General features: G+C 36.9%; 1 protein-coding gene across 1 annotated transcript in view; it reads right to left on the bottom strand.

The window, feature by feature from the left end:
- Positions 1-23,570, bottom strand: part of DCC (DCC netrin 1 receptor) — a 1,259,004-nt gene that overhangs the window by 483,274 nt on the left and 752,160 nt on the right. Inside the window, exon 7 of the mRNA XM_026455168.2 lies at positions 20,940-21,060. Coding sequence (XP_026310953.1) covers positions 20,940-21,060 — 121 coding nt within the window. The remainder of the gene's footprint in view (positions 1-20,939; positions 21,061-23,570) is intronic.

The following is a 23,570-nucleotide window of genomic DNA, read 5'->3' on the forward strand; positions in this document are numbered from 1 at the left end:
ACAACAACAACAACAGAAAAAGTGAGTAAAAGCATTGCATTACTTTATGAAACTAATAACTAAGCTAGTCACATTGCCATGAAGAATGTCTGGCCATATTTATTGTAAGTAATACACAACTGGATAGAACTACTTATTAGAGCATGTTCATATTATCAAGCATCACAAACTTATCAAGTGTTCTGGGTTAATGCTCGTTTCTGGCTAATCTTTTTTAATATTCACAATGAGAACTATATGATCGTTAACTTTGTTAATAAGAAAACCAACTTAAATGTTACACAAAATAATAGAAAATCATTGCTGGGAGTAAAAAGGGCATCATTATGGAGAAACTCCAGGTAGCAATGATTTAAGAAAATACTCTACCAAAACTGAAATGACAGAGGTCTGGATTTTACATAAGAAACAAAATACTCAACTTTATCCTTCTTAAATGATTCATAATTACTGAGACCATAATAAGTGAAATTTTTTTTGAAGGGAGATCATTTTGACAAACATCTGAAAATGAGTAACTTCATACTGTCTAAGTTCAAGCCAACATCACAAAAGTATAGTTTTGGAGACAGCAGTGACAATTCTACCATCTTTCCATGTGAGAAGTTAGCTTTATATTTCTTTTTTTTTTTTTTTAAGTGTGCAATAAGCAAATAGAAGTCAGCCCTGTAACACAGCATATTCTATGTTTTAATGGCTTCTTCCTTTGATTAAGTAGTATTTCAGCAATTCAGGAAATCCATTATAATAATACCCTGTGAGATTTTTAAGGTAAAAATTTAAGAAGGTGACTAGGTGATGTGGGGAGTTTATTTCACCTACAAATTGGAATGATAATTTGGCATTATTTACTCCAGTATCTTACACATAAAGAATAATGAGGACAAGGCACTGGGTCCTCACATTTCTGTGCTAAGGAACTGGTAAAGATCCTTAATTATTTTAGATGGAAAAAAAGTCTCTGCCTAGGTATCTAGGTGTGGTTCATATTGGTTTTCTTGTATACATTTTTCTTCTTCTATGTGGTCTTGTTTGTGCTAAATTCTTCCTTTAGTTCTTTATTATAACCCTTGGCCTTCACTTATTAATTCCTGCAAAAGCTATTGAATGCACCATCTCTCTTGTCCTTCAATTCCTTGTGACTTCCTGGCTTTTGTGTTCTTTCAATGAGGACTGTTTCCTTCTGTTCTGGAGGCTGAAGTCTCTGGGTACCTGGATAATAGGATTGGCTTTAAATTATTTGGTAGGCATTCTATGCTTGTAGTAAGAACTATAGGATCCCCCTTTCTCATAGTTCCAAAAATCTTCTTGTGAAATATCAAGACAAAGTCCCTTGCCAATGATAGTCCTAGATATCATTTTAAAAATCACTATTTGTTCAAGGTTGTCCAATTTCTATAAGAATTTTCCAAAATGATCCAAATGTAGAGGCAAAATTAGTGGAAGAATCTTGAATTCAAATTTTGTTTCCTACTGCTGCTGTAACAAATGAGGCAAACTCAGTGTCTTCAAATTACATATGTTTGTTATTTTATAGTCTTTGGGTTAGAGGTCTGGCATGTCCCCTAGACAAAGCTGTATTCCTTTTGGCAGCCTCTAAAGATGAATCCATCTCCTTGCCTTTTCATACTTAAAGAGGCTGTCCACTCACATTGCTAGGCTTGTGGGTCCTTGCTCTGTCTTCAAAGCCAGGAACCAGTTGGAAAAGCTGAAACAGAAGATCTGGCAGAACCTGGAGAAGCAGCTAGTCAAGGTATTGCCCTGTCCCAACAAGAGAGCCACCAGAGAGCAGCAACTCATATCCTGCACAAACCTCCCCAAAATAAAAAAGTACAGGTACTTGCTGTGGATTGAATTTTTATTCCCTCCAAAACTCATGCTGAAATTTAATCTCCAATATGGCAGTGTTGCAAGGGAGGGCCTTTGAAAGATGATTGGGTCATGAGGACAGAGCCCTCATCAATTAATTAACTCATTTATAGATTAATGGAATAATAGGTTAATGGACTAATGGGTTATTATGGGAGTAAGCCTGGTGGCTTTGTCAGAACAGGAAGAAACACCTGAGCTAGCACACTTAGCCTCCTTGCCATGTGATGCCCTGAGTTACCTCGGGACTCTGTAGAGAGCCTTCACCAGAAAGAAGGCCTTTACCAGAGCAAACCCCTAAATGTTGGACTTCTCAGCCTCCATAACTGTAAGAATTAAATTCCTTTTTAAAAATAAATTACCCAGTTTCAAGTACTCTGTTAGAAGTAACAGAAAGTGGACTAAGACACTACTCCCTTACATCTGTTTGCCTTTTCTGGCCCACACTAACTCAGAACCACAAAGAGAGGGAAATTCAGAGAAAGGTTGTTTCAGCTTGACTAAGTTGATGCAGTAAAAACCCACCACATCCATGTTTATCCTTTGATATTCACATGTCTCTGCTACAAAAGAAGGCCGTAAACACAATTATTTTTGTTGTTCCTTATAGCTCTTCATTTCATCCCCAAAGCTTTGAATATCTGGAAACATAGTAAGGAAATTTGCTATGACAACCCCCACATTTTAATCAGGTCTCTCTGCACATGTAAACAAAGAGCTAGACTTTTCTCACATCATGCTCTCTAAAGAGCAGTATGCCATCATAAACGTTTGTATTTTTATGTCTTGAAATTTATTTTGAACAGCCAAGAGTGTTAAAATATACTCTTTCTAAAACCTAATGTGGAAGTAATCTTGCAATTACAGGAAGACATTTGACTCAGTAATATTTTTCAGAATGTAAACTATTCCTTAGATAAATCTAACAAATAGTAAACAAAAAGGGGTCTCACAAATTTTTTAAGTTTTAGTATTCTTGACAGCTGTATAAAATGTAGGGGAAAGTGACAATATACAGTGTGCACTTTTAATATTGCCAGAGTTCATTCATGTTGCTAACCATCCAAGCCATACCTGAGGCCTCAGACATCAAAAATTTTACATATAGCCAATTGAGTCTTTCCCAAGGCTACCTGGATACCTCACATTTCTTTTGGTAATAATATATAGAATCTTCTATGTATATCTCATTCATGGTCATCAGTATGCCATCTCTAACACACCAATTGTCACTCCTATTTGGAACAACTGAAAAACAAAGAATCTGAGCTTTGGAAAGAGAAAATTTTGTTAAAATGGATAGCAGAGAATAATAAATGTTGTGATGATTATGTTGATTTGTTTGTTTTTGCCAATAATGACTTGGGAAAATTTGTGGGAGAAACAGCAAAGGTAAAAAATGACCTTAGAATTGCTCTCTAGTAGAATCTAGCATGAAGAACAAAGTGGGCCAGTGTTACAGGGGTAGGCATATGTAAAATTCAGTGAGGTGTAGAAATTCAGGATCCACCAAAGGAGGCACACACTGAAGAGTCTAGGAATGAGGGAGTGGAGGTAGAGCATCGAAGATAGATATCAATGAGGTAGAACATAGAAAATAGATATTAATCCTAGTTAACTAATCCCAGGCCAGTAAAGAAGATGTAATAAAGTTAGCATGTATGTTTTCTGAAGGAAAATAAAAGATTTGTACATACCATATGGAAACTATAAGAAAGAGGCATACTTAGAGGTTTTTAGTAAATGAAAGCTAGTAAATAGATTTAAAACAAAATACCCATAATTACTAAATTTACAATGTATAAATGTCATTGCTGTTGTCTTCATTTAGCATGGTACTTACTAATTGTTACTGAACAAAAACAATCATAAAGTCTTTACATATTTATTTTAATTAATGACTATCTGGTCCAATTTTTCCCTGGAGTATTATATTTCTTATCTATTTTTTAACAGGAAAAGCTCATTGTATATAACAGTGAAAATTAAGGGAAATAATTTTTTATTATAAAAGAGTTACCCTAAAAGAGAAACTAGGGTATTAGAGAAAAGGATCTCTTTGAAAAATTAGGTTTTAATCACCAGGAGAAATGATTAATATTAAAGCTAGATTCAGTCATAACTGTAAAACAATTTTTGCTGTTATGCTTGCAAGGTGAGTTTATAGGTTTTCAAATGTGGATTTAATTATTTATTATATTTGATGCTTTCTCTTTTAAAGTAGAATGATGTTAAACACCCACAAGACCTGTACATGGCATAAATTGATAAGGACGAGGGTAAAGAATACAATGAAAGCCCTCATTGAATCTTATGCTGAAATAAAATTTCCATTACTGCTGCATGGGGACCAACGTGTTCTCCTTTGACAAGGACAGATTTTAGATTAAGCACTCTTAAATTGTAAATTACCATTCTTGATTGCTGGCCTCCCCTGTCTATGGTGCCTTAGAGAAATGGGACAGACTGTGAAAAAAGTGTAGATTTTAAGAGGTAAAACCCTGACTCTTAACTGTCCCTAATTCCCACACCCAAATTTCCATGTTTCAAGGGAAAGAATAGTAATGTGAAGACTGTTTAATTTAAATAGGAATAAGGGACATTATAATTACAAATCTTAGTAGCCATTCCTAGAATGATTGGCTGACACAACAGTCACCATCCGTCACCAATTACAATTACATACAGTTTGGCCACCCGAGATAGAAAAAGAGGGGGCCTGCTTAGAAGTGGTACCTCTGAATTCATCTTCAAACTTGCAAGGAATTTTATTTTACACATTAGCTGTGTACAGTTCAAGCTAAATAATTAATGTTTAAATAAGGCACATGTGACTTTCTTAAACAAGGGAAAAGGAGAAGTGGAGGTTTCACGGAGAGTGGGGGAAGTCTTTTTTTGGTTTGTTTTTAATCCTGTCACTCAAAGATAAGCCATTATCACTGATACCCAATAGAGACTGCTTTTCCTAGGTGACAGCTAGAGCTTCTAAATCATTGTTTGGTCTTTGATTTGTGAATTTCAAAAATATTGGAATGACGAAATGACCATAAGATAGATTTTTTATCATTTTTAAGAAAATTCATTTATATCAACATGAGTGCACATAGAAGTAGGCCATTCAAGTCACAGTACACAGGTGTTTATTTCTTAAAGCAAGCTTACTCCGCAAAATCAATTTGTGAACTCATTACATAAATCCATATTGAACTATTTAGTCTATATTTAACACTATAACAAGCATAGTCAGAGTAAATTAAACGGATTTTATTTCTAGGTGGCAGAAAGCCAAAGTTAGTCCTTCTAATTTATTTCTCAGTTCTAATCTGTGTCTGCCACAGACAGAGGAGATAAAGAGGTGAGAGGGGGAAAAAAGTGATAGTTTTTACCTTCTGATATTTAAGGGCTAATCAAATCAATATATTCCAGTCCTGGCAGCAATAGTGCTTAGTGCTTATCTTATGTTCATGCATAACCCTTTAACTCATTATTCCAAGATGGCAGTGCAATGAGTTCCTTTCTCCAGGCTGGGTAAAATATGTCCAGCAAGGAGGAATCATCTCATCAGTAGGAGAATGACTCACTTATAACCTATCAAGGAAGGAAAGATGCATGATAAGGCCCTGTCACATTCTCCCTTAAGCTTTTCATTACCATCAGCAATGCCAATAGCTTACAGAATTCCCAGTCAGCATCAAAAGCTCCTTTTCAATTCAAATGCGAACTGCTAACCATTTCCTCTTCCATATAATTCTTTGAATTCATCATTCTCTCCATGAGCAGAGTTGCCACTCAGTTTAGGCCATAATTATTTCCCTCTGGAGATATTACAAAATATTCTGCATTCATCTGTCCTCCTGCTCTGATCTCTCTAACACACAAAGCAAAATGTGCTTTTCGGTAAGCCTATTAGTTTTGCCTATTTTGATTATAAATTTCTCAATTACATGTTTTGAAGTCTTTGGGATATTTACTTCCTTTGCTTCGTCTTTTACAATATCATAGTTTATACGTGGCATTAGCAGTTAATCAGTTAAACAAAGTATTTGCCTTTTAGGCTTCCTAATGAGTAATTGAGAGTCTGTCATTGTCAGGCCCTTTATTCATGCTGGAAATACAAAGATGAACAAGACATGGGCCCTCAAAGGACTCATGATCCAGGCTTTTTCTGTCGAGATGGACTTAAGTCATTCTTCCTCTTTCTTAAGTGATGACTTTACCATCCATTCAGTTAAGTTGAGAATTTAGGAATCAGCCCTCATTTCTAATCCATCTGTACATATTCATCACAATCTCCAAGTTGTAAGGACCTTCTAATACAACTCACTCTTCTTGCACAGTTGTGGTCAATGACTTCATCCCCTCTTGCTTAGCCTACTGATGATACAGCTTTCCAACTAGTTTCAATATCTCTAGTCCCTCTTTCCACCCCTGCCAACTCACACAGCTTCCAAAGTTACCTTTACAAAACACAAATAGAAGTAAGCCTATCTTCAACCTACAGAATGGGAGAAAATTTTTGCAATCTACTCATCTGACAAAGGGCTAATTTCCAGAATCTACAAAGAACTCAAACAAATATACAAGAAAAAAACAAACAACCCCATCCAAAAGTGGGCAAAGGATATGAACAGACATTTCTCAAAAGAAGACATTCATACAGCCAACAGACACATGAAAAAATGCTCATCATCACTGGCCATCAGAGAAATGCAAATCAAAACCACAATGAGATACCATCTCACACCAGTTAGAATGGCAATCATTAAAAATCAGGAAACAACAGGTGTTGGAGAGGATGTGGAGAAATAGGAACACTTTTACACTGTTGGTGGGATTGTAAACTAGTTCAACCATTATGGAAAACAGTATGGCGATTCCTCAAGGATCTAGAACTAGATGTACCATATGACCCAGCCATCCCACTACTGGGTATATACCCAAAGGATTATAAATTATGCTACTACAAAGACACATGCACACGTATGTTTATTGCGGCACTATTCACAATAGCAAAGACTTGGAATCAACCCAAATGTCCATCAGTGACAGACTGGATTAAGAAAATGTGGCACATATACACCATGGAATACTATGCAGCCATCAAAAAGGATGAGTTTGCGTCCTTTGTAGGGACATGGATGCAGCTGGAAACCATCATTCTTAGCAAACTATCACAAGAAGAGAAAACCAAACACCGCATGTTCTCACTCATAGGTGGGAACTGAACAATAAGCTCACTTGGACTCGGGAAGGGGAACATCACACACTGGGGCCTATCATGGGGAGGGGGGAGGGGGGAGGGATTGCATTGGGGAGTTATACCTGATATAAATGATGAATTGATGGGTGCTGACGAGTTGATGGGTGCAGCACACCAACATGGCACATGTATACATATGTAACAAACCTGCACGTTATGCACATGTACCCTAGAACTTAAAGTATAATAAAAAAATAAATAAATAAATAAAAGATAAAAAAAAAGAAGCCTATCTTTTACATTTATCCATCTCTATCCCACAGAGTCTAGAAAAAAAGTCCAATTTTCTTCGTATATTCTAAAAGATAATCTGTGATCCAGCCCCTGCATATCTCTATGGCCTTACAGAACCACATGTAATTCGCTGAATACATACTTTTGCTTCTGCTCTATGCTCCCATGTGTTGTATGTAATGTTTCTTCTACCAGCCATTTATTTGCCCTTGGAAGCTTGGCCAAACCATATCCCTACTTCAAAGTCCATTTCAGCTCAGATGTCACATCTTCAGCAATAAATTCCTCTTCCCATTGAAAGAGTTGCTTAAGTTCTCCTTTGTGCTACCTCCTTTTTCTTACCCCTATATCTTGCGCTTATATACTCCTGGGATTCAAAATAAATTTGCTCTATGCCAAACTTCCCTATTAGACTAGGACCTTAAGCATCTACTTAACACCTGCATTCAGAAAGTAGAAATAAGTTTTTCTAGGATGTTTCATGTGCAAAGTAACTACATCATTAGTATGAGGTTTTAGTGTTGTTATTTTCTTGATTTAGTAAAGCAAAAAGATATTTACCATTTTTATCAGTTGAATTTCCCCAAGGCTCATCTCTTTCTGTCTAAGCAAGTGTATTAAAGACCTAAAATATTTGATCAAAATTGGGCTCAAAGCCTCATATTAAATAATGAGAAGTAAGGCTCAAGTATAACAAGAAAGTAGGTGGTCTACATGTCAAAAATTGGATATGGAATTCATGAGATCAAAAGGCGTATGTATGGGCTACTAATTCTGTTACCCATTCTTTTTTTCCATTTATGAAATCAAGAAGACAAGGCAAGAGAGGAATATGAAATAAGCTACATAGTACTTTTATTTCCTTTTCCTTAAAACTAAGTGCCATACTCTTAGAAGAAAATCAGAGAAAGAATCACTCTTCCTTGTTCAAAACAGTTTGTTCTGCTTTGGTACATTTTCATACACATACACTCAGTTGATGTCTGCCAGAACTGAAGACATCAGTTCTGATGAGCAGGTAGGTCAATTTAAATAGGAACTGGACCTGAAGAATATCAAGAAATACGAGAAACTGGCTTTTCTATTGGACTTTCCTTGCTTTATAATGATGTGTGTTTTAATTTGAGGATGGGTCCCTTTAATTTCAAGTGAATGTTCTTACATTCATCATAGACGATCATCTAGATGAAAAAATATCTTTTGTCAATGTTTCACGTAAAGTTAGGGTCACCTATAGATTCTTGGTATATATTTGTCAACACAAAGTAACAAAGACAGCTGTATATTGCATATACTATTTAGGCTGATTAATTATGATTTGATGGAACTATATTATAAGCTAAAGAACTCTCAATAGATACTTTAAATGAAAAAATATATATATATTTTTTTAACCTAGATTGTAACCTAGAGCTTTTCACTTAAACAAAATAGAACAGTAAGTAAAAGAGCTTTTCAATACAATAGAAGCTTTGTCATTTTGTGTGGCAAATGACACTACTATCCTCGTAAGATAGGGTCAAAACCAAAAATAGTATGTCAGTCACTGGCTGTGTTATGTTTGAGGAGTAATAACACTAACTTTAAAGACTTAAAATTTCTTTGAATTGTATCTAACATCTCTAATTTGTGATTCTTTGTTAAAAAATCAGTATCTAGGTAAAATTTATTTATTTACTTACCTACTTATGAGATAGGGTCTTGCTCTGTTGCCCAGGCTGGAGTGCAGTGACCTCATCATACTTCACTGCAGTCTCAATCTTCTGGGATCAAGTGCTCCTTCCATCTCAATCTCCCAAGTAGCTGGGACTGCAGGTGCATATCACAACACCCTAATTTATGATTCTTTATATATTTCCGGGTATTTGATAAATATTGAATAATTAATATAGCATTGCAAATCACTATGCTTTAATTGCATTTGATAATTAAGATTAGTTATATTGAATTTACTCTTTGTTAAACTATGGATTTCTAGATAGCAAGAATTATGTGATATTCACCTTTAAGACTCAAAACAGTTCACACATTTAACCCACACTTAGCAATGGGCTCTAGCATATTTGAAAGTTGAACAGAGATCATTTGAGTGGCAGAATCCTAAACTTTTTTTTTTTTTTTTTTTTTTTTGAGACGGTGTCTCGCTCTGCCGCCCAGGCTAGAGTGCAGTGGCCGGATCTCAGCTCACTGCAAGCTCCGCCTCCCGGATTTATGCCATTCTCCTGCCTCAGCCTCCCAAGTAGCTGGGACTGCAAGCGCCCTCCACCTCGCCCGGCTAGTTTTTTGTATTTTTTAGTAGAGACGGAGTTTCACCGGGTTAGCCAGGATGATCTCGATCTCCTGACCTCCTGATCCGCCCGTCTCGGCCTCCCAAAGTGCTGGGATTACAGGCTTGAGCCACCGCGCCCGGCGAATCCTAAACTTTTAAAATTAATTTCCAGCCTTTAACCTTTATTAGAAATTCTAAAACTAGTCTGACTAGACTCAAATAAATCTGAAATATCACCCATTTTTCTGAGAAGCCTCCATGTGTGGACAAAGCCTGAGTAGACAGACCCATTATAACATAATGGCTGAGAAAGTAGGCTGAAAAGTCAGACGTTTTGCTAGCTGTGTGATCTTGGACAAGTTAGTTAACTCTTCTGTGCAGTAGTTTCCTTACTCACAAAGTAAGAGAAAAATAACCATCGGAGAGTCCACTGATCAGAACTGCTCATCATAAGCTGGGTTCTCTGAGATGCACCAAGTTATAAGGTCAGACAGAACCATCATCAGTTCACGGAATGAATCACATTTGGCATCAGGGAAAAACGGAACCAGAGGACATAACAGCAGGGGCCCAGACCTCCATGTTTTCAATCACTATTGTACAAAAATCTTCCCCTTCAGCTCACACTTATGACCAGGTGGTCAGCTTGGTCTGTGGGTATGTGGGTATACCCCAAATTGGATGGCTGCTACACTGCAGCTCAGTGAGGGATAGCCGCAAAAGAAAGTGGTAAAGAGAACTTTCCCAAGGTAGAATATTGAGTACACCACATTACCTACTTTATATGAAAATACAAATGGCTCAAGGTAGGACTGCATATATAGACTTATGAACAAGGTCAAATAGCTTGGCTGATTGGCCAGTGATGGAAAGATCAGAAGCAAAAGGTTTGGGGAAAAGGCATGTGGATAGGCCCACAGGAGTGAACACCAAGTTAAAAAAAAAAAAAAAAAAAAAAAAATCTTCGAATCCCATGTAAACACCAGACTGTATAATTTATGGAAGAGTAAATAAGTAATTATGTAGATGTAACAATTCAGCCAGATGACATTAGCCAACCTCCAATGGTAGCATAAAGGTGCACGAATGATAAGGCTACAGAGGCAGGAATGGAACCTATGCATTGCTCACTGGCATAGGCTCTAATCCGACACGGTTGCTGCTACTCACCAGAAGGTGCCGCCACTACGGTATGCCCAATCTCCTAGCAACAGAGACAAATGCTGAGCTCCCAACAAAACACTGTTCCTTAAGAAAACCAGCCAGCCTCTGGGTGACATGTTTACTTGCACTTCTTCTATTCTGGAAAGGTTGGAAATTCATCTTGACTTAAATAAAAACATATTCTGGGAATGTGTTGCTTTTCCTATTCTCAGGGCTTCTACCTGAACCACTATCTCAGAACTCAAAGTATTTGAGACCAACAAGTAATCCCTCATTATACTGAAAACGATCAAATAACTTACTCTATGGAAAAAGAGGTATAGGCATAAATGTATTGCCATGAGATCTGCTAATCCTATCACATAGCAACAACAGCTGCTGACTTGATACAGCCAAAGTAAAGCCTTCAGAGGTGCAATTAAGGAGCCAGGCTGGAGATCATACCCTAAGCAAAAGGGATACTTTCTTCTAGGGTCCAGTATATATCTAGATAAATGGCCAGTATATGGTACCATGTCCTCAATAGGTAGACTAAACAAACACAAGAGATTAAAGTAGGCATAGAACTGCTTACCATGACTCCCAGTGACCCATTTGAAGAATCTGTGTTTACCACCCCTATGACTCTAGGCTTGTAGACTTAGAAGTCTTAATTCAAAAAGGAGGAATGCTTCTATCATTGAAATTTGAGCTATTGCTGCTGCTTGTCGTGTCAGACTTCTTGTGCCAAAATACCAGCAGGCAAGGCAGGATACTATCCTAGCAAAAATAATTACCCAGGTCATTAAGAGGAGTTGGGAAAGAGGGAAAATATGATCGGCATTCTGACGATCTACTGGAGTACCTCTTGATACTCCCTTCCCCAATTTTGATGATGTATTGGCTAGTACAGTATATATGACCAATAAAGGGACAGGAGTTTGGGTCTACCTACCAGGTAAGCTACAGAAACTAGCAGAAATGCTAACTGAGGGTAAGAGGAATTTACAGTGGGTAGCAGGAGGGAAATAGTACCAATTGCAACCACCTTGAAACCAGTTGTAGGTGCACTGATGGGGGTTATAGTTCATCTCATTAACCTTCTTCTTTTCCCCAGGAAATAAGACTTCTCTAATCAAAAGGAATACATATCTCTTTCTGTGTATACACACACACGGCATCTGCATAATATATAATCTATATGTATGTGTGTTTTGTGTGTACTCACACATCTTTCATCAAATGGTGATATACAGGTGAAAGATAAAAATATAACAAGTTCAAAGTCAAAATCATTTGGATTCAATATAAAAACCAGTATTCTTCTCTTCTGCTTTTTCTACTGTAGAGTGCTAAAAAAAAAAAAAAAAAAAAAAAAAAAATATGGGATAACACTCTTTGGTATATTTACCGCTGAAGTATGATATGATCAATATTTATGAATCTATCAAATTTTCCATATTGTATGGATTTATACTTATCACTGGTCTCAGGACATTCATATTACTGTAGAATTCATTTCTAATTTCAAAGTCTGCCATACAGCCATATCCTCTTGATTAGCACTGATCTGGCTTCCTACCTGAAGCACAGACTGAATGAAGGAGACAAGGTGAATGACAAGGCTTTATTTGCTGAGAAACCTCTGCCTACATAAAACTGGCATGAGGAAGTCATTATTAAACTGATACTGCAAACAGTGCTGCAAATCTTTCCACTAGCAGTCATTTTGAAACAGGACTTTTCCCTTAACCTTATCCACTAAGCTAAAAACCTAAATTTTGAATGGACATTGTCATTAAAATATGTGCTTACTAATTATTTTCTTGTAGGGTAGAAAAATATGCTAGAAGAAAGCTATCATTTTATCCATCCCAATAAATGCCTGTTATTTTTCTTGAGACTAAACAAAACCAACAAAAGACTTCATAATAGCTAACATTTGTGTGGCAATTTACAGCCCACAAATCCCTTTTACATACATTTATTGCACTAAATCTTCGAGACAATTATCTACTGAATTTTACAGCTAAAGAAATAAAAAGTTGGAAAAGTTAGGCAATATTGCCTAAGAATTTGTTCATAAATATACACTATATTCCAATACATTTTTAAATCTCTACAAGTAAACTGGATAAGAGTGCAGAAACGAGATGTGGACATATCTCATACACTAAGTGAGTATTATATGGTCAAAGATCAAATGACTGCTTTATGCCAAACTTAGACTATCAATGACTCACTCAAGGAAAATGTTAGCATGGGTGTCAACATTTCTCTAATGGGAGGGAGACTTTGAAGTAGAAAAAAAAATACATTACTTTCCTCTTATTTTTAACTTCAGAAGCCAAAATAATTTTACAATTTATTGAATAAATTTATAGTCAGATGCGCTGAAGTTAACACAGCCACTTTGAAAAAACTTGGCTCTGTATCTTCTTAGCTACAATTAATTACCAAGGCTTATAAAGGAAAATGTTCCAGGGAAGCTTATGAACTATAATATCACTGCAATATGTTTCAAAAATATTAAGTTGCACTTTTATGCATTTGGACCAATGATGGAACTTTAAAGAGAAATTCTGTAGCGTTAACGAGCATCTCTGTTTTTGTGTGAGGAAACTATAAGGACCCATTTACCGGCTTGGTTCCATTAACATTGTAGTATGGCACATGGAATTGACTCTTCTAAATTAGTTACAGAACTCCAGGAACAATTTGACCCTACACTAAGCACAATTAGGCATTTAAATCATAGTAATTTTTCTCATACTAAGAGACAAAGTTTATCCTAATTCTCCAACAGCAACTAATGTCAAAGTAAGAAGTACAGCCCTTTAGATTCAATCACTCATATATAGTTTCTTAGGCACTATTACACTGAAAAAATAAATTCTAACAGATCTTAATAATTGAACTAATTATTCAATGTTCATTGCTTCACACTGAATCCCAGTAAAGTTACTTGGTCAGAATCAACATGTAGTAGGAAACACTATAATTATAATGTAATTATATTATAATATATATACAATTTTATTAGTATATTCCTTTTGTCCACTTGGATTTCTAGGTATTCTTCTCATACTGATAAGACACAACTCATGAAAACAGATATAAAATACTTCTGATTTTATGCCTTGATGTTCATGATTGACCCCTGTGAATTCCAAGCTATATGATACACTGCCTTAATAAAATGTTTTAAATTCAACATCATTTGTAATCAGTAACCTTTTCCAGGGGAGGACAGATAATTGATAATGCTTCTCATTTTTCTAAATGTCTAACCAATATATTTCCCCTACTACAGTGGAACTATTTTTTTAACCAATGTTAGAGGGAAAAAATAAAACCAATGTTTATTTATTTTTTATTTGTCTTCCTCTTCCAATTAAAATGTGATTTTTTTTTAAAGTGGGAAATGTATCTCTTTTTTTTATTTTCAATTTACTTCCCCAATAGTTAACAGAGCATTTAGTAGATAGTAGTCCTACAAAAATATTTGACAAATGAATGAATAAAAGAAATCATGCTTGCTTAAAAGTAGGCATATATCTTAGATGAAAGAAGATCAAATGTGCAGATTACATTTACTGAGCAGTTACTATGTGGTAGATGTGATATGTGTCTTGCTTACATTATTCTGATTTAATTCTCCCATCAAACTGATGGCATAGATAGTACTATCCACATTTTGAAGGATATAATATTGAGGCTTAGAGTTAAGTGTCTGGCCTAATGTCACACAGCTAATATGTGATAGAGCTGATTTCTACTTAAATTGACTCCAAAGTCTATGCTCTGTCTATTCTACCACACAGCCAAATATGCAATATTAACTGAGACACAGACTCTACATCTTGCCCAAGCAAATCTACATTTTGGGAAATATCTATAATAGCATTTATTCTTGTTATGATTATATGGATTTTTCCCACAGCCTTTTTGTGCATGGTAGAATATAATGAATACATTATTTCTTCCCATGGCAACTTTATTCTGTCTTCACTCATTTATGCCACTATATTAAACACATCCCAGGCTATATACGCCCCTATCGTAGGTGCATTTCCAGTTCCATGGCCCTCCACTTCCCTGCTCAGCAGTCAGTTACTTGCAACAACCTTCCACTGCAGACACTGTCAGAAAATGGAATGCCACACAACAGCTAGAACCAGGGTAAGAAACTCAGAGGTAACTAACATATTAAATTCATCTTATTATTTGTTCCTGCCTTGCTCCCCATCTCCCGCTCCCCAGCTCCAGACAATTGCTAACTTCAAGGCTACCAAATAGTGTCCTTACTTTAATTACTACCTACCTGCACTACAATTTACTGGATAGTGACAAGGGAGTAATTGATTTATCACCACCCAGTATGCCAATGGGATCTTAACTTATTGCTTACCTGTTCGCAACTCTGGCTACTGAAACTTCTTATTCTTGTAACACCTAATACATTGACTCTTTTTTTCTCTCTCTTGAGATGGAGTCTCGCTCTGCTGCCCAGGCTGGAGTGCAGTAGTTTGATCTTGGCTCACTGTAGTCTCCATCTCCCAGGTTCAACTGATTCTCCTGCCTCAACCTCCCAAGTAGTTGGGATTACAGGCATGTGCCACCATGCCCAACTAATTCTGTATTTTTAGTAGAGACGGGGTTTTGCCATGTTAGCCAGGCTGGTCTCAAACTCCTGACCTCAGGTGATCTGCCCACCTCGTCCTCCCAAAGAGCTTACAGGCATGAGCCATCGCACCTGGCCCTAACACATTGACTCTTAACACATTTTTGCTAGACTATTCACTGAATAGTATACTTGCAGCAATAATATCTTATTTAGAAAGGAGACTTCTTAGCCAACATCCTGCCCTCCCTGTCAAGAATTAAAACAAACAACAATAAAACTCTGTCCCCAGATCTAAGGAGAGATTAATAGAAAATCACATCATATAAATCAACTAAACTGAATTAACTTGCCATCACCGCTGCTTACACAATATGGCCCCATATTTTTAATGTAATATGTGCAAAGTGTCATGTATGCAGGAGGCCATCCTCTACTTGTGCATGTGTGTGTGCATGTTCTATAGAGACAGAAAATAAATAATTGCATAAATAGATAGGACTGTGTGTATGGCGTTATGTTACTTATGTACCATTATTGATAGAATCTCCTATAATGATTTTTTTAAAACACCATTGATTTTCTTGATTTTTATCTTGATCTTTATCTAGAGGAAACTACGTATATATTTCACATTTGAAAATGCATATATTTCAAATAATTTTCCCTAGCATTTTCTGGAGAGAAAAACAAGTCATTAACTCAATTTAGTTTAGCAGACTATGTTCATTTTATTTCCTAAGTCACTAATTGCTAAAGAGGGAATAGGTAACTATATATAAAAGACTATGTTGAAACTTCATTAGGCTTATGTAAATATCCAACAACTACAGACACTGGCTCAAATAGGTCATTGTCTGTACTTCAGTGAGAAGCAGATTGTTATGGTTGCCAAGAGTAACTCTCGGCCACAAGCCTGTGGACAGGCTAAAGATGAACAGCCGGGTAATGCAGGTCCACAAGGTACTTCAAAATATATAGTGACCATTTATTGTCAAAACTTAAACAGAGAGGACTATGTTCTTCCTACCATAGTCAGCCTCATTGCTTAATTTATATTTATAGCTGGTCTCTCTACCATCTGTGCACACGGCCTGTGCTGCATCTCTGAGGAATTGGAGTGGCATTCTTTGAAGACCTGATTAAATAGCCAGGAAAAAGCAATCCATCATGTGTAAGAGAGAAATGTAAGACAGTCACAACGGTGTCCTGTCACACTTTCAGATTTTTATCTTCATTTTCTTTTACTTTCTTTTGAATCCAATGCCAAATACAATAAACAACGACCAAGACTGTAGAAGCCACTGACAACACTCTACCATCTAGATGGAAAATAAACGAATTATCGAGATTTTCCTGGGCTCTAGTGAGGAGTTAAATGCCATTTCTGCTGAAGGGAGCCTTGACACTTTATGGTCACATAGACCTAAACAAATAAGACCCAAGTGGAATGAAAGATACCATGAATTAAAGGCCTCCTGTAGAGTTCCTGTTATAAGTGAAATTGAACATCTATAACAGGTTGATTGAATAAGCTGAAATATTGGAAATTAGTGGGAAACAGCTTTCTATTTTTCTGCTGTAATCCATTTTCAAACACACACTGTCAGCTCTGTCCTCTCAACCCTGATTGTAACTTGGGTCCATCCTCTGGTCCTGGGGTGAGGTAAGTATTTAAAAAGCCTTATTGGTAGGGCGTGGTGGCTCATGCCTGTAATCCCAGCACTTTGGGAGGCAGAGGCAGGTGGATCACCTGAGGTCAGGAGTTCAAGACCAGCCTGTCTAACCTGGTGAAATGCTGTCTCTATTAAAAAAAAAAAAAATTAGCTGGGCTTGGTGGTGGGAACCTGTAATTCCAGCTACTCAGGAGGCTGAGACAGGAGAATCACTTGAACCTGGGAGGCCAAGGTTGCAGTGAGCTGGGATTGTGCCACTGCACTCCAGCCTGGGCCACAGAGTGAGACTCTGTCTCAAAAAATAAATAAATACATACATACATATATACATAATTAATTAATTAATTTTTTAAAAAAAGCTTTATCTTCAGGTATTCAAAAACAAAATAAACAGAACCCCCCACCCCAAAACACACAAACACCTCAGTGAGATCTAAATCAAAACATTCAACTAATAGTTTAAAATTTCTTTCCATCTCTCCAAGCAGGCATAGATTGTAAATAGGGGAGGGGGCAGTAGGACTGTCTATCATCTGTGTTTCAGTCTCTCAGTTCGCTTCTCCCTTCTATGTAGGGCTTCCTCAGGGTCAGAGAGGGGAGGATGAATTTGAAATAAAGAGACAAAGACTGTTTTTCTCAGCTTGCCCTTTCAAAAGTCCATACTCATGGTAGGTTTCTGCATGCTTTTTTCTGTGAGTTCTTCAGAAAATTCCCACCTTAGAAATGCAGTCACTGGACCCCTGCTGGAGTTGGCAAAGCACTCTCTGGCTGACCTCACCACCCTCCTAGCTCAGCTCCATCCAGGCAGCATCACTCTAGTGTCTTGGTTGGGACAGCCTCAGCAGACAGGACCTCTTGGGCAAAGTCCTTTCAAGAAACCTGCAGCCTTGCCTTCTTTAAGTAGAACTGACACCCTTGTTCTTCTCAAGGGTGGAAATAGAGCTCCTTCCCAATGTTGTCCTCTCCTTTCTCTTCCCTGCATTGTGGACAGCTCCAGGTGGTTTCCAGCCAGTGTGGAGGCTAAAGTAACTACATCTTGGAAGCTAATCCACCACGTTTGTTGGCTTTTGATTAACCCCTCTTCTGGGAAGCCTATAAGATTTCCTGTTTATCTATTGTTCCTTGTGTAACAGCAGGTACTTACCATAAATCCTGCCATTAGGTCAGAAAACTTTGGTGTAACTGTACTTCCATCATCAGTGTTTTCTGGATTTGTCAGCCTCTTTCTTTGGTCTCTCAGCTTCCTCAGACATTGGGGGCAGGTTTGTAGAAACCATGAAACAGCAGAATAAAGTTGACCATTTCCCATTTTTGCAATTAGTCCCCAGCAACACACACACACACTCTGTCTAAAAGGTTTTCTTGGAGTCTGTATAACTTGGCTTGTACAGGAGAGAAAATACCATGACAACCTCTCATCCCATGAATTCTAGCACTTCGAAGTATGCTCCCTTCCCTGTGCGTAGTTGCAGGGATGTTCACTGGGCTTCTTTGGTCAGTGCCAAGTGCTAGGAGGATACATCTTACACCTCCTTTAGAAATATGAAATCACATATCTCGCACTGTCCTCAGCTCTGTGGCTTTAGCTGAAAAATCAAACTTATCTACAATTCTCTTGTTCTGTGACTTGTGTAGCAGCCAGGATCAGCTTAAAGGCGTCCATACTTTTGTTACTAACGATATGGTACAGTTTTTAAAGTGTGACTCACATTAGAGACCCTGATTTTAAAGGTTCCTTTTCTCCTACTTATCCATTACTAGTTCAGCAGAAAATAATATACTTAGTCACACAAATGAAGCTACACTGACATGTAAGCACATCAGTTGAAGGGGAAGGAAGTCCATCAGAGAAACTCATATCTCGAGCAAGAGTTAATTGCCCCCTTTTAATTCCTACATAGTTCCTTTGGCTTCTTTACTCATTTGGCATTGTTGCTCTATAGTTCTTTTATTTTTATTTCAATCAAGGAAGAAGGAGAAAGTCATCCTTGTGAGCATTGCTATGAATCTTCAGATAACTGGCTGGGGTGCATAAAATATAAAGACTTAATAGGCATATTTTAAATGATAAAAGCCAAAGAAAGACTATGTCTTATATGTTTTTCCTACTTTCTATTAAACTTACTTCAGGAAAAGATTAACACAAAAGTGAGCCATGTCAAAAGGAAGAAAATTGGTCCAAAAGAGTTGAAATATATGTAACATGACAGATAATATTTTATGGGAGATATTAATATTTGGAAGTATTTGGATGTGCATAAACAACTGTCTTGTCCCTGTTTTAACCTTCTTTAGTGTTAATCATTTCAGAGCAGCAGGAAGGTTCTTTTGTTTTTATTTTTGTCTCTCCTCCCAAGAAATTGTGTTGTTTTAGAGCCATTACATAATGGGTCTAATATCAATTTATTCTAGTTTTTGTTTTGTTTTCTTTTTGGAGACAGAGTCTTGCTCTGTTGCTCAGGTTGTAGTGCAGTAGTGTGATCATAGCTCACTACAGCTTCAACACCCTGGGCTCAAACGATTGTCCTGCTTCAGCCTCCCAAGTAGCTGGGCTACAGGTGGCTGCCACCATGCCGCACTAGTTTTTATTTATTTATTATTTTTAAATTTTCAGTACAGACAAAGCCTTGCCATGTTGTCCAGATTGGTCTCAAATTCCAGGTCTCAGGCCATCCTCACCCTTTGGCATCCCAAAGAGCTGGAATTATAGGCATGAGCCACTGTGCCCGGAATTATTCTAGAATTCTATAATTCAGCACTATATTAAACTTCCAAAGGACTATAAAACAAAATGATACTTTTTACAATTATAATTAAAAAGAGTAATTTTTCAAGATCTACTTGATACGGTCTGAATCTGTGTCCCCACCGAATTCTCATGTCAAATTGTAATCCCCAGTGTTGGAGGTGGGGCCTGATGAGGGGGTGATTAGATCGCAGAGGCAGATTTCCCCGCTGGTACTGTTCTCCTGATTGTGACTGAGTTCTCATGAGATCTGGTTGCTTAAAAGTATGTAGCACTTCCCCCACACACACACACCTTTCTCCTGCACCAATCACATAAGATGTGCTTGCTTCCCCTTCGCCTTCTGTCTTGATCTCAAGTTTCCTGAGGCCTCCCCAGAAGCCCAGCAGATGGCCAGCATCATGCTTCCTATACAGCCTGCAGAACCATGAGCCAATTAAACCTCTTCTCTTTATAAATTACCCAGTACCAGATATTTCTCTACAGCAGTACGAGAACAGACTAATACACCAATTAAAAGAAGATAAGAGAAAGAGGGCCTTACTTTCAAGTGGTTATATCTATTTTTCTGCCAACTTCCATTGATTCAAGATTACATAATAATCATTGATTCAATATTACATATAAGAAAATATGTATAGCCCTTATGTATATGTATTTATAGATATGTGTGTATGTATATATTCACATATATAACTAAAATATACACATAACATATATGCAAGGTATATATTGTATCTTTTATATTTAAATGGAATGCTGGGAAGAAAGGCAGACCATAAAAGAGGGAGAAGGTAATGATTTAGTGGTTATTGCCTTGAAAACCAGAGGCCATATTATTCATGATGACTATATCTCATTGGAGATCTTATATATATATGTGTGTGTATATATATATATTTATGTATATTTATATACATAAATATATACACATATACATATGCACATGATTTTCTAGAAGGAATATGTCATCAATACACAAGTATACACCTTAATTAATTAAATAATTTCATATTGCCATATTACCTCTGAGGGGTAGGGAAAACAGTATGGATTTTATAAACAGACTATGCATAATTTTCATTCCAGGTACCAAAGCAAAGTTCCCATTGTCTTACCAGGCTTAGGAACAATGAGCTGTGCACTGGTCTGGGCATTTCCAGCCTCATTTTCAGCCACACATTGATAAAAGCCTTCGTCTGACTTCACCACCCCAAGTATCCGTAAGTTGCTTCCTCCCTAGGGAAAAGAAAAAGCAAGTGAAAAACTTTACAAAGCAAAAAACTCAAGGTGACAAAATGAACTTAGATGAGACCAAAGTTTAATAAACCACCACAGAAGAAACAAGAGGAGAGGCCCTGAGGTGTCTCAGCTTTGCAGACATGCCCTATGCCACCTGGGAAATGTCACACATTCCCAATTTTCTTTTCTGAATTCACAGGCATCAGTTTAACCAAGAACTACGTTAAAAAATATGCTGACAAAAATACGCATCATCCTCAATACCTAAATGAGCAGTCAACAGACAAGTCTTTTGTTAGGTATAGAAGAAACAAAGATTAGCATGAAAAGAAATCTCACTTTTTTACTTGTTATTGAAGGAAGTTCAGGTTTAGTAGCTGCTGAGAACAAAAAAGAAGGCTATAAATACTGATATCTGTGAATTCTAAAGGACAACAAATCAAAGTTGGATATTTTCTGGAAGTGTTTGCCCTGAAAAATGTCTAAAAATTCTTTAAAAATTGTAATGGCTTTGACATATACCCTTTTGGGGTTTGGAGAGGGGAATATGGTGGATATTTTATACCCATGTGTTTCTTGTTGTATGGCTGAAATGTTTCATCTTTATAGATTAAATACAGCGACATTAACTCCTTTTATTTAGAAATTGAGCCATCATAGTTTTCAAGGATGGATGATAAAATGATCCAGAGATAGCATTTAATTATACTAACTCAGTTTATCTTCAATATAAGTGTAAGAATTAGTTAAGTAAGTGAAACGTGTTAAATTAGCTCCCCTGAAGTCATTAAGAGATAAATATTACCTCATGGGGAATTCTTAATTGTTTTTAGTGTCTTGTAGTCAATTCCTAGCTGATGTAAAATTCTTTGATAAAGCTGGCTAACTTCTAATTAAGAATTTTCATATAACTTATTATTTGTGCTCAGTGTTATGTGTGTGACAGACAATGGCTCTCAAATTTCTGGAGCTATTGAGGAAATATTTTTAAGCACAATTTAATGCAAATAGAGCAATACCTTACATTTTCTTTCACCTATAAAAGAAGAATTTAAATAGGTTGACTGTAATGAGTCATGCTGGAAGAAAGATAATATTCAAAATGTAGAAAAAAATAAATGTTGCCTTTTACAATGTGTTCTTAAGGGCACTGAAAAATGTCCTTTAAGTGTAAGTAGCATATCTCTTAGGTATATACAACACTTTTTAAGGTGCCCATTGGCAGATCATTTTTAATTCAGTGGTAGTGGAAATAGGATCGCCTTTAAAGGAAATAATGGATCACTCTGGTATTTAAAAGTTAAAATTTTATCTTTCTTACTCTATTTCTAACCAATTAAACAAATGCACCTAAAAGTGAAAAATAATAAGTGGTGATAAAAGTGATAAAATGTCCTTTATGGATTTATTCCTTAAGAACCTTTATAGTAGGCCAACACACATGCACACAGATATTATGAAAGTTTCTGAAAGTCGACTGATTGTGGAAGAGACACTTTGCAACAAAGACCATTGCAATATGATGGAGAAAGCTTGTGTCTGGACTCATCGGATGATTATGCTCTAATCTCATTCTGCCCCAGAGATCTGGCTTAGATTACAGCTCTTTGAAAGTGTCATGTCTGCATCTCAAACTCTTTGAAAGTGTCATGCCTGCATCTCAAACATAAGTAGACCTAAAACCCTCTTCTCTAGCTGCAAGTTCTTTTATTTTTTATATTTAATTAACTAATTAATTAATTAATATTTTGAGATGGAGTCTCACTCTGTCGCCCAGGCTGGACTGCAGTGGCGCGATCTCGGCTCACTGCAAGCTCTGCCTCCCGGGTTCACGCCATTCTCCTGCCTCAGCCTCCCGAGTAGGTGGGACTACAGGTGCCTGCCACCACGCCCCGCTAATTTCTTTTGTATTTTTAGTAGAGACTGGGTTTCACCATGTTAGCCAGGATGGTCTCGATCTCCTGACCTTGTGATCCGCCCGCCTCGGCCTCCTAAAGTGCTGGGAAGCTGCAATTTCTTTGCTATTTGAAAAGAACGTTTTGTCATTCTCATATATTCATATACCTAGTCAGAACCTCCAGTGCTAACCTGTACCTATAAGTGAGTTTTCATAGAGCATTTGAAAATGAGACAAGCATTCAGCCAGTAACAGCAAAATCTACAATAATGGAAGTTATTATTATTATTATTATTATTATTTTGTATCTTGCTCCGTTTCCCTTCTTTCTTTTTTTTTTTTTTTTTAATTATACTTTAAGTTCTAGGGTACATGTGCATAACGTGCAGGTTTGTTACATATGTATACATGTGCCACGTTGGTGTGCTGCACCCATCAACTCGTCAGCACCCATCAATTCATCATTTATATCAGGTATAACTCCCCAATGCAATCCCTCCCCACTCCCCCCTCCCCATGATAGGCCCCAGTGTGTGATGTTCCCCTTCCCGAGTCCAAGTGAGCTTATTGTTCAGTTCCCACCTATGAGTGAGAACATGCGGTGTTTGGT

The sequence above is a fragment of the Piliocolobus tephrosceles genome, chromosome 18, assembly GCF_002776525.5.
Source record: "Piliocolobus tephrosceles isolate RC106 chromosome 18, ASM277652v3, whole genome shotgun sequence".
Classification (NCBI taxonomy): Eukaryota; Metazoa; Chordata; class Mammalia; order Primates; family Cercopithecidae; genus Piliocolobus; species Piliocolobus tephrosceles.